Source organism: Anopheles stephensi, chromosome 2, assembly GCF_013141755.1.
Source record: "Anopheles stephensi strain Indian chromosome 2, UCI_ANSTEP_V1.0, whole genome shotgun sequence".
Lineage (NCBI taxonomy): Eukaryota > Metazoa > Arthropoda > Insecta > Diptera > Culicidae > Anopheles > Anopheles stephensi.
In genome coordinates, this window is record NC_050202.1 from 31,448,037 (window position 1) to 31,460,233 (window position 12,197).

The following is a 12,197-nucleotide window of genomic DNA, read 5'->3' on the forward strand; positions in this document are numbered from 1 at the left end:
TAGCGGGCGCATAGCACTGTCCGCTAAGCACGTGCCTGCAAGTGAAGCATGCGTTCATTCGGTAAATTGGATACCCGCCCCCAGTCCCTTTCCATGTGAAACCCGCCCCCCCCCCCCCCCGCCCTCTGAGCATACTTGTGATGGTGTGCGTGTGTGTCCTGTACGCACCTTGCGTGTCATGCGCAGTCGGTATCCTTCAGCTTCATCGAGAAATGTCAGAAATCCTTGTTGGTCGTCAAACAACGAGGAAAAAAATCAATCGATAGACATATAGGCGCTGCTGCAGAATTTGTCATGGTGCTATACTCCGAAAGCCATCACCACCGTGTACCGTGAACGTTCGGGGCGGGAAGGAGAACGCGTAGCGCAGGAATTGGTGCCGAATCCGAACTTGTGCCACTAGAACCGTGCCAAAACTCCCCCCCAATTCCTACCGAATCCACAATTCTTCCCCACAAGCGACCACCCCACTTGGCTAGCTGTCCAGCACCATCATCATCTACCTGCCCACAATGATTCCACGTAGCTAAAAGATATAACCACTCTACCGTGTAGTGTGTCCGCTGGTTGTCTGCGGTGGAAATAGAGTGGCTACAAGAATAGTTTTTAATCGGTGTGCTAGAACGCACCGTATCCAGGCTTCCCGAACCGTCATATTCCTTCAGCCTACCAGGCCAGGCAGTGCAGAACGAGCATGAAAAAGCAAAACGTACGGACCATCTCCCTGATCGTGTGTACGTTCACATACCTGCTAATTGGAGCCGCCGTGTTCGATGCGCTCGAGTCAGAGACGGAGAAGAAACGGTGGAAGGCACTCAGTGGTACGCACCGACAACATCTCGTTTAGGGTTGATGCATGCACTTACCAACTTCCAATCTCTCCCACTTGCAGCAGTCGAAAACATCCTCATCTCACGGTACAACATCAGCGCGGAGGACTTCAAAGTCATCGAAACGGTCATCATGAAGTCGGAACCGCACAAGGCCGGACAGCAGTGGAAGTTTTCCGGTGCGTTCTACTACGCCACGACAGTGCTGACGACGATCGGGTACGGTCACTCGACACCGTCCACCGTCAGTGGGAAGATCTTCACCATGTGCTACGCCGCCATCGGCATTCCGCTGGGCCTGGTCATGTTCCAGAGCATTGGCGAGCGCGTCAACCGACTGAGCAGTGTGATCGTGCACGCGGTAAAAACGTCGTTCAACTGCAAGAAAGCGATCGCTTCCGAGGTGGATCTTATACTGGTGGTCACCACGCTCAGCTCGCTCACCATAGCGGGGGGTGCGGCAGCGTTCAGCAAGTTTGAAGGCTGGAGCTACTTCGACTCGGTGTACTACTGCTTCATCACGCTCACGACGATCGGGTTCGGCGATATGGTGGCGCTGCAGAAGGATAACGCACTCAACAAAAAGCCGGAGTACGTGGCGTTCGCGCTGATCTTCATCCTGTTCGGGCTGGCGGTGGTGGCCGCCTCGTTGAATCTGCTTGTGCTGCGTTTCGTTACGATGAACACGGAGGATGAAAAGCGCGATGAAGCGCAAGCAATACAAGTAAGTAGTAGGGGTTGGGCGAAATCCTCATGGGGCAATAATGATGACGCATCCATTTCCTGTTTTTATCAAGGCAATGCAAATAGCGGTCAAGCTGGACGGAGATATCATTACGGGGAACACGGACAGTGTGGATGAACGGTGCTACGATCGCATCTCGGTCATCAACCCGCTGACCGTGTGTCACAACTGTCCGACCAAGTTCGACATGACGGAGGCCGGCAACGGGTGTTACATCGATACGAACTACCGTTACCCGCTGATGGACTGCGAAATGACGCAGCTCCGATCACCGGCAGGCTTCAGTGGGCCCGGCAACAATGGCCACCGGATGCATGACTTCGAAACGGATGACGACGGGCTAATACGACCGTTACGGTACGATTTCCATCCGAGCCGTGGTCGTGCATCGGTTTAAGCCACCCAGAGGCATCCGATCGTCTTATCCTACCAAACCATACACATACACCAAATCACGGACGGAACGGAGTGATGGAGATGATCAGCAGAGCAAAAAGGAAGCAGCACTATGACAAAAACGAATGCAGCAGCTGCTGCGTGCCGCAACGAACGCACAAAATTAATTCACAACACACACACACACACAAACACACCACTCGAATAAGGTGGGGTCAATTAGTGGCCGCAAATCATCATCTTCCTCTAACAGTACTTTTGTAAGAAAAACATCCCTTCATGCGAATGCGTACGAATTGGTTTATACTAAGTAAGTAGCGTAATAAGTGAGACGGGTGGCGGCGGTTGATCAAGTTTTAGCAATGATAAAGAGAAATTTAAAAACTCCGGGAACAATCGGTCTTGAGCGTTATGAATAAAAAGAAACAAGAAAACAACAGCAAAAGCAATTTGCGTAAGTACCAGAACTCCCCGTCTGTTTTGTTGGTGTGCAATACGAAAGAAGGGGCTCGAAAAGATATTCGTTCTTAACGAAGTTGCTGTAATGATTATCGCATTATCATCATGGATTTTGTGATTTTTAAATCAAACATTTAGAAAAAGGCGGTGTGAAAAAACGGATCACCAGATATTAAACCGAGAGCCTCATACGGTTGGCTTTCGGCTGGCTTCGGGAGGGTAGAAGGTTGGGCATAAAACTTGAATATTTATGACGCGATTAACAGTTTTAATTGCGCTTTTTATCTGTCCACAAGGTGACAATCGCCAGCAGCCATAAGCCCAAGGGGAGATGAAGTTTGCGACAGTGTATTATCTGCTTGCTACAAGTTGCGCATTTATCGTGACTACGCTGAATTGGTGGAAGATGAGTGCTTCAGAATGAGAGAAATATACCATTTCTGGACGATGGTCAGGAGGAAGTAGACTTTTGCCCGGTAGAACTGGCAATCTGTTGCCGACCATGGTCAAGTTGTACTGGACATTGGATAAGTTGAAGTGGAAGATGGTGAGGTAGAACTGGAAAGTCAAATTTACTGGATAGTCCGTGACCGGGTTCAAATACCTTACCTACTGTGTTGAAAAGTCGAGACAAGCAGACCAATGAGTTACGAGAGCTAAAGGCGGTCCGGAACTCTGTGATCGCATGCATTCCAAGGGATCCGAGCATCCTGGCGGGTACATACAGGAACATCGACGATAGCAGTGCTGGACTATCGATGGTGAATCCCGATGGTGGTAGCCCGAGAAGCAAGGTCCTGGTCATTTACTTCAGAGGACGATCCCAAGCACTAAAAGCGATACGCATAGCCCGTCGTGGGATAGACTCGAATCGCACCAAGGTTCTCGTTTAAAGAGGCCATCACACTTTTTTCAGCATACTCCTACCACCATCAAATCAACGAGCATTAGCGTTATTAAACGATTGAATAGTTGGCTGCACCTCGCAATGACATGGTCTAACTGTTCCTCGAACTCAATTGATCTCGAGTCGATGAGCACGTCTAGGTCCTTAATACAATCATTTATCGCGAGGATCTTTCCGCTTAAAACATAGCTGAAGAACGTATGTGTCTCGCAACCGCTTTTCGGTTAAAAAACATAGCGCTTCGGTGATGGTTACGCATTTATCGACGCTGAGTTAAAATGTTACGCTTGTACTAAGAATTGAGCTCATGCGGTGAGCCCTGTAGATGAAGATGGTCTTCTGACGTGCGTATTTGGTGAACGATTTGCGAAGCACCATGACCATCGATGAACAGTGTAAACCATGAGGGCCCGAGATTGCTGCCTTCGGAGATGGCGCTCGGAGAGATCACGACAGATGTGGGCCCAACCTCACTGAGTGTGATCGATCGATCAGGTACGATCGAAACTACATCACGAGGGGTCTTGGCTATTGTTTATTGTTTATTGTCATTATAATTCAACGGGCTACGCAGGGCCCCGTTGAAGCCTAATTGCTACGACACTTAACAGTTATAAGGACGGACGGATTGAATACAATTTAAAAGCGCAGCTCGTGACATGTCCGGTTGGTGACGATAACTGATACAATTATATTCGCGGCACATACGGAGAAAGGGATCAAAGGTACCAAAACGGGTTCGGCGATCCTCTACGTCAAGCAGCGTCCTTGGGCGAAGCGGCCTTTTTGGGACGTATAAGTTGAGCCCAGAGAGTAGTGCTGGGGAGTCGATCCGGTAGTCCAAAAGTCCTACAACAAATAGTTGCGGTTACGCTGGTTCAGCGACTCGATACCCAACTCGATATCAGCTGGTTGCCATTGGTGACGACGTGTTCGAGCTGTTCGTGGAAGCTCAGCTTCTCATCGAAGAGTACTCCCAAATCCCTAACACAGCTTTTGCGGACAATAGCAGAACCGTTTAATGTGTAGTCGTACACCAGAGGACAGCGCTTTCTCGTGAACGTTACGACAACACACTTCTCAACACACAATTCAAGACCATTCTCTGAACACTAGGATTGGAATGAACAGAGTGTAGCTTGAAGGCGAAGTTAGTCGGACCGGTCTTGGATCCGCAGGAATAGCTTCGCATCATCAGCAAACAGTAGGTGGCTTCCAGCGGGGAGCACCCTAGTTACGTCATTGATGAAAATGACGAACAGCAGCGGTCCGAGGTTGCTCCCTTGAGCCATCCCTGAAGAAGCAGGAGTACAACGCGACAAATGGGTTCCCATTTTCACGCGGTACGATCGGCCGGCGAGATACGAACGCATCCAAGTCAGCAATTGGACGGGCGTACCCAACACCAGGAGCTTGGCGAGTAGCAAGGAATGCGGGCCACTATCAAAGGCAGCTTTGATGGTCGTACATACCGCGTCCACCTGAGAGCCGGAGTCGATGGTCCTATTCAACCAAGTTTGTGGTGGTTGAGCGCTTGAGGACGAATCCGTGTTGAGTAGTGCTGAGGTAGTTTGAGGCAGCAGCGAGAAGAGATTCGTACACAACAAGCTCGAAAACCTTAGCGCAGGCGCAAAGCGATATGATGCCGCGGTAATTCCAGGTGCTGGATTTGTCTCCCTTTTTGTGCACTGGAACTAACTACGAGGCTTTTCAACTAGCAGGATAGGTGCCCAGGCGAAACGAGTCGCGAAAAATTGAGACCAGGATTGGCGCATTTGGTCTTAGCTATCCTAGCCTGTCACGTTTGGCGAGCAGAATAGCAGGAATCACATGTCCATGCCTTTTTTTATATCAGTGTAACTAGCCTCAGCCATCTTCTTTACTTTCCGCAGGTCTGACCCGACTTGATCCAACCAACAAGCTCGCTGAACTCCTCTACGCCTCGTGCTCAACAAGTCACCGGGGAACACCATCCTGGTAAGGCATGAGTCCGGTATCTGCATCACGTGCCTTAACCAGCGTATCCTTCCGGCTTTGGTAACCGTCAGGATGTAGCTCGTGCGGTTCATTCTCCTTCTCCACCCACCCTACTCGCACACACCGCCAAAGATAGTCCGTAGCACCCGCCGCTCGAAAATGGCGAGTACATTGGTGTTCTCCGCCAGCATAGTCCAGGACTCTCGTGTCCGTAGAGAACTACCGTCCCTATCAGTGTGCGATATATGGCGCATTACGTGCGTTGTAGGAGCCTTCTGGATCTCAAGGTTTTGAGAAGCCCGTAATAGGCACGATTTCTCCCGGATTTCGCTGCTTACGAAGTTGTCCGAAGTTACGACCGTGCCAAGGTAACAGAACTCCTCTACTACCTCAAGATCGTCGCCGTCAACTAATATTCTGCTTCCGAGTCGTGCTGTATCACGGTCAGAACCTCCGGCAAGCAGGTACTTTGTCTTCGTCGCATTGATCCTCAACCCAATCCTATCGGCCTCGCGTTTTAGTCGGGTGTACGCCTCGCAAAACCTCCGCAGATGTCCGTCCGATGATGTCGATGTCATCCACGACCTTCCAGAGCGATGTTAAACAACGGACAGGAGAGTTCGTCCCCTTGCCTCAGTCCCCGATGAGATGCGAACAATTCCGACTTCATGTTTGACACTCTCACCTTGCACAGCACACCGTCCATAGTAGCCCTCAACAGCCGAACAAGTTTCGCAGGGAAACCGTACTGCCGCATGGTGTTCCATAGCTCGGTTCGATCCATGCTATCGTAGGCTGCCTGGACGATCTGCTGAAGACTGACTACTTGGTCAGTCGTGGATTTCCCTCCAACAAAACCAGGTTTGGTAGCTTTCGACGAAATCTGTAGCAAGGGGCGCAAGTCTGCCGAAGAGTATGCGGGAAGGGATATTGTAGGCAGCATTCAGGACTGTGATGGCTCGGAAGTTAGCACAGTCTAGTGTGTCGCCCTTTTTGTGCACTGGGTGAATGATACCCAGCTTCCACTCGGAATCTAAACCTAGAGAACTCAAACTGCACCAGATATATCGTGGTTGTCCTATTTGGGATAAAACCGAGCTGATTTAAAGTGACAGTTTACTCGTAAGGCCAAACAGGGCTCCAGGGACATTGGTATGCATGAGTTAACCACGACACTTTTCAGGAAAGATACCTGTGCGACGTGATTCGATATAAATCTTTGCTAGTACTGGAGCAACCGATGATGCGCATTTTCCAAGTATAATCGCTGCAATATTATTAAGTTCCAGAAGCATAAAGCCCTGTCTTTTTAACAAACCTCTGTTTGTCTTGCATTATCTATATAGAACTTCAATACCTTAGGTTAGAACATACCTCAGCTGCCGTTATAGTTAGATGACGAGACGAGTGTGTTGTTGGTAAATTATCGACTATAATAATCGGATATCAAAGAGTTTTTTTTTAATTAAACTACCACCACGTTTAACTACCCATCACAGCCCCCCTTAACGCAATTTATCATTTATAACTTTTTTTTATTCATGAAGAACGTCCTGGCCGTATTGCTACCAGTCATAACTTATAGTATGGAAAAGTTTGCATTATAAGAGGTGAATAATGTACAAAATATAAATAGAAAGCAAGTGGTGTACACTGAAAACTAAAGGAAGAAACTTGAAAAGGACGTGTTGAACGAGTTGAAAACTCCCTTCCCCACTGTTTCTATCCCTATGGCACTAGGCACTAGCAGTTTCCCATCCTTCGGGAGCGTAGGACCAGGATGGCGAAGAAAGTGAAAGTATTGCCTGATTGCTGTTTATGAATGCGCATAAAAATATGTAAATTGGGTACTTGAGGAAACTGAATTCCCACCACTACGAAGGGTGTTAGTAGCATTTGTAGCCTACCCTCTCTCGCATCGACTCCGACCGTAGAACGAGAATCGTTGCCTTATGACAGGCTGAAAGGTGGAGCATAATTCTGGAAAATTGGAAGCAACAAAGGATCTTACTTAAAGACGCTCATTCTTTCCATGGGAATGGAGCGCATGATAGTGTGAGAAGGTAGTAAAGGTTGCATAAGTTTATGGAGAAAGAAGTTTATCTGGTGCCGTAAGTAACGACACATGATAGTAACGTATTCCCATGTGTTTTGTTGGAAACAGTGTTTCGGGGTTTGTTGAATATTTATCGTTGAATAAATAAGCATAGTTTGATTCAATTTCCGCTCCTAATCTGCATGGAATAAATTGTACCAAGCTATTGAAATGCCAGGTGGAAGCTATAATGATACAATAAGTTCAATTAAAGGTAAAAAAAGTAGAAGTTCATTCAGTAAAACCTCAATTTAATTAGTGAGTCCATATGATAAATTAGTTTATGTTTATGTAAAAAATAAAGCAGCACTCATGTGACGGTGTTAAAAACTTATTAAATGCTAGGTTCGTAACAAGCACTAAGACGAAATAAGGCTAAGAATAACAGTTGTATTTTGTTACACGTAAGTTCATTCAGTGAAAGTTCACTAAAGTGTAAAATCATTAAAGTAAAAGAATATAAAGCAAATCAAGGGGTACTATACTTAGTGAGGGAAACTAGTAAGGCCAATGCCTCTTAAGCGTACAGAGCAATCCACCAAGTACGAAGTGGAGTAGGATGTTCGGAGACTTTCTTACCATGCTATATCCAGTTACTGTACTTCTTCTTCTTTATTGACCTCACCTCTTAGGTCATGCCTGTCATTGCTGGTTTACTAGACTTATTGTTACCGCATAGTTGGATAGTCAATCCTCACTATAGGGGAGCGGCCCAGATGAGACTTAAGCCCCGGTCCTGGCGTGGGAGGACCGGCGCCGCTACCACATGTTACTTTAAAATTTATTTATTTTTAATTAATTAATTAATTTTTAAGCGGAATCAATTTTCAAATTAAAAGGGGGTTTCTGTAAAAAGCTATGAGTTAAATAAGACTACTTCATTCGCTAGTGTTTTGGCACTTCAATTTCTCAGAGCTTGCTGATAAAAAAAACATGCCTATTGCCCCGAGCCTTCCACGGGGGCTCGTTCATATCTGCAAAGGCGTATCGTCCTTTAAAAAGGTCGAGATGCCCTGGATGCATCGATCATTTAGAGGGATTCCGAACATTCTAAGCGGACTTTTGTAATGTCTCTACTATAAATCTAACTCTGGCCCAGTCAGCAGATTCGATGTGAGATAGTGTGGATAGATATATCCTGCCAAGGCAAAGATCGGTAACAAAAAGCCACCGGACGGATCACCTTATGATACTTGATGTGTGCTATATTTTGCGTGTTTTATTTTTACAATTAATACTTTTGGTATTAAAACATTACAAGACACAAAAATAACTGCTAATCTGCCCGGACGATCTCTCCGATGCCTCGTGTGTCGTTGGTGTCCTGTTCCGCACTTCTACCACTACAAAGACAATATGTAAGTGTCATTGCACCAACAATGGTAGGTTGGTAGCCAACACTAAGCTATGGGCCATATTTAAAAGACACTTACAATAACAGCGCCGGCGCCGATTTTCACACGGTAGGACCATAGTTCAATTCCTATCCCGACCGCCTTCTCGTACGTAACATTAACTAGTTCAGTTAAGAATCAAATCAAGTTCTACGGGTAAAATTAAGTCACAGAAAGCCAGAAATGGCAGTCCGAGACCTTTCTAGGTTGTAGTGTCAAAGAAGAAGAAGAATAAGACCTTTTTTTCACTGGGTTGAAAATAACTTCATGTATCATAGCTTTAAAACGACTAACAAAAATCCATCATTTTTATGACTAAGCACTCAAATCATTTTTTGATATGAGCTTACCAAACCAAAAAGTAAAACCAAAGTTTTACCAAATCACCAATTTAAAATTTGGAAAAAAAAATCCAGGTAGTAGCCTCGAAATAATCTAAAAACTAATTTAAACCATTTTTTAATGACCAGTTAACCTAATTTTGTTTATTTTATTTCTGTTCCTGAGCATGTTTTGGTCCCATTTTTTTAAACATAAAGCTACAAGAATTATCTTCCAAAATAAGTTGGAAGATCCCAGGTACAGTAACCATAACATTTGCGGCTAAAGCTCAATAAATGTAGTGATAGATGCGGCTTTATGCAAAACATATTGCATAAAATGGATCATAAATTTCGAAAATCAAAAATAAAAATATACAAAAATTTGGGCAAAATGATGAATAAAAGTAAAGAGCAAATATTGTACAGCAAAATAAGCTATAACTCCAACTCCAGCTATTCTCAAAAACTAGTCTAGCCTTATTGTTTTTTACGCACTGCATTTGCTGTACACTAAGCTGTGCTGCACCACATTTAAAAGACAATCACAACAACAAAAAATGTATTTAATTTGTAGTTTTGTCTAACTGATCAAGTCAAGCATAACGTAACTTATTTTACTTCTGTTTACAACATTAAAAATTAATTCATTCTAGCTGTTGCACTATTCGTATTCACGATACTCGCAGACGACGAAACAAATAACCGATTCCAAAAGGCTGAATGACACTTAATACACTTAATTTGACATTGTTTAAAAAAGTGTTTTAAAAGTTGGAAAACATCTTTTTTTATATTTCGTAAAACTATAAGGTTACAGTCAATTTCAATCAACATAATGAGCAACATGTTTACGAAAAAGGATTTTTTTAAAGCTTATACAGTATAGGTCTGCCAGTGTGGATTTGCTATCAAGCTGTTTGAAATTTTTCACAGACCTCAAATACTGATAATCAATGTTAAAAAATAATTTTGGAGTAGCAAAATGCATGACTTAAAAAAATGGGGCAAACGGTTGGTGGATGCAACAGCGAACCCGGGATTGAATCCCGTTCGGACCACCTACCTATCCCAGCTACATGTGAGTCGCAGTCGCAGAAAGCCAGTTCTTCAAGATCTTTCTATGCTGTGTAGTCCCAAAGAAGAGGCAACATAATTTTGTTTATCATAAGCTGATCATACGGTTATATCTTACATGAAGCTAAAATGCTTCTACACTTAAAGCTTACTTCATTGATAGTAACAGCCCCGGTACGTGCAAATAGCTTTCTATCCATCTGTTAAATTCAATTGACCATCAAAAGACCCAGAATAGATGCTTGGACCATAATCTTTAGCTTTCTACTAGTTGTTCTGGTGCTTTCCATGCCCTTACCATGCCATCTCAGTATCGTGATGTGTTCGATGTTCGATCAGGGATCATGTTTTCCGAAACTGATTTACTTTACGCTTCAACACTTCCATCACAACACTCACTTACCGTAGCGTTCGGGTACGGGGCAAGTATGGACATGCATAGAAATAACATGGTAATGTCCCATCAATATTCTTCTCCTCCCTTTTTCGACACACACCCCCATATTGTCACCGTGAGGAGATTCGGATGGGGCGTTACATATTTGCTTTCTTTTTCCCCCCTACTCTCTCTCCCTCTATTCGAAGTGGGTGGTCAATCGATGTACTGTGAAAGGACAACAGCGATAGGGCCGGCATTAATGCAGCTGGAACGGGTTTAGCACAAGGATAAGGCCGGTCGAGATGAGATGAGTCCGTTGGTATGCTGGTCACATAAGTGCTAGAGCAAAAAAAAAACGGAAGTGGGAATGTTAATCGAGCGTGGCCATAGTGTTGACATGCTCCGGTGTTGGCAATCGCGAGTGTCGTTTGATCCTGATGTTCAATCCTTACCTTTATCACCTACCTGAAACATCAAACAATTGGGCAGAAAAGGTGAGCAGAACGTAATCATCGTTACAATTAGGTACCTTCGTGTAGAGTGTAAATGAGAATTGTTTGGCGAACATTGGGTATGGTCCCCGCAAAAGAAGCATACGTTGTCGAAATTTGACACCCGAAAATAAAACCCTATTTCCGTGCACTAGCTAGCTTGAATATTCATGATAGCACTGTAGCAAGGGTGCGTGTGTTTATGTAAAGCAGCCGGTTCCGCGTATTGAATTCGCGGACAGGTTCCGCTTCCGGTTGCGCTAACAGAATGTTTCAATTTGTCGGCTGGAACGTGTGTGAGAAAACCAGGGCGCCACGTTAAACTGTGCCCGGAGGAGAATTTTTAAATTTAAACTTAGAATAGAATTACGAACGAATAGTTTGAAAGGAGCAATATTTTAAGCATTTTTTTGCTTCTAATAATATAAGGAAGAGTTTTCCCGGCTAAGGAAAATCTCTGCTCAGGTATGCTAGGTTCGTGCGGGACGTTTAATAATCTTCAACTTCATACATTCGTTTTGGAAATTTCAATCGGATTAGATGGAGGGCTTTCTTCTGGATTCCGGCAGCAAACTAATAAACTCATTGCGATGTGGATCTCCAACCCAGGCCATTTTCAACACTGAACAATGTTGTGTTGATTAGCAAACAGCATTTGAAATCCTTTGTTATCCTTTGGTAGGATTTACCAAATGCTCTGCAAAACAACACCACACATGCCCTTGTAAAACTTCCAGCGAGGGAGCTTGCCCTTTTTCATGATGCCATTGATTCGGACGGCTTCACACAAATCCCTTTTCTAGGTTGTCGCTGACTACGATGAGTAGATTGGACGCCATTCTTCCTGAAAACTGCCACCAAGTGGTCAGCTAGTAATCCAGTTAAACTTTCTTATAACCGTTTGGTCATAAAAAAAATTTTATTAAACCTAGAGATAATTTTACAACTCGACTTATCGTTTCGAACTCCTAATTACAACTGATTTATCATCGCCCAGCTTGTGCCCTACTGTCGGGAACCCACGATGGTTCCCACGGTTTGGCCACGTTGGCTCTCCACGTGCAGCGGTGTCCTTTTCTGGAGCTGTCTGCGCGTGGCCAGTGTCGCGTTGCTCGGCGTCTTCGTCG

The 12,197-nt window shown here is 44.9% G+C and overlaps 1 protein-coding gene across 1 annotated transcript; it reads left to right on the top strand.

Annotated features, from left to right (window-relative positions):
- Nucleotides 1-161: 161 nt before the first annotated feature.
- LOC118503172 (two pore potassium channel protein sup-9) lies at nucleotides 162-2,438 on the top strand. The gene is made up of 3 exons (XM_036036143.1): nucleotides 162-821; nucleotides 893-1,554; nucleotides 1,628-2,438. Exons 1-3 carry the CDS (start codon nucleotides 695-697, stop codon nucleotides 1,970-1,972), a joined length of 1,134 nt encoding a protein of 377 aa, XP_035892036.1. The 5' UTR covers nucleotides 162-694; the 3' UTR covers nucleotides 1,973-2,438.
- Nucleotides 2,439-12,197: the final 9,759 nt, after the last annotated feature.

What these genes read in the sequence shown, in the direction of transcription:
- LOC118503172 (XM_036036143.1), top strand. Translation starts at nt 695, where the DNA reads ATGAAAAAGCAAAACGTACGGACCATCTCCCTGATCGTGTGTACGTTC. An exon ending in ACGGTGGAAGGCACTCAGTG is followed by an intron (nt 822 to 892) that starts GTACGCACCGAC and finishes TCCCACTTGCAG; the next exon opens with CAGTCGAAAACATCCTCATC. An exon ending in ATGAAGCGCAAGCAATACAA is followed by an intron (nt 1,555 to 1,627) that starts GTAAGTAGTAGG and finishes GTTTTTATCAAG; the next exon opens with GCAATGCAAATAGCGGTCAA.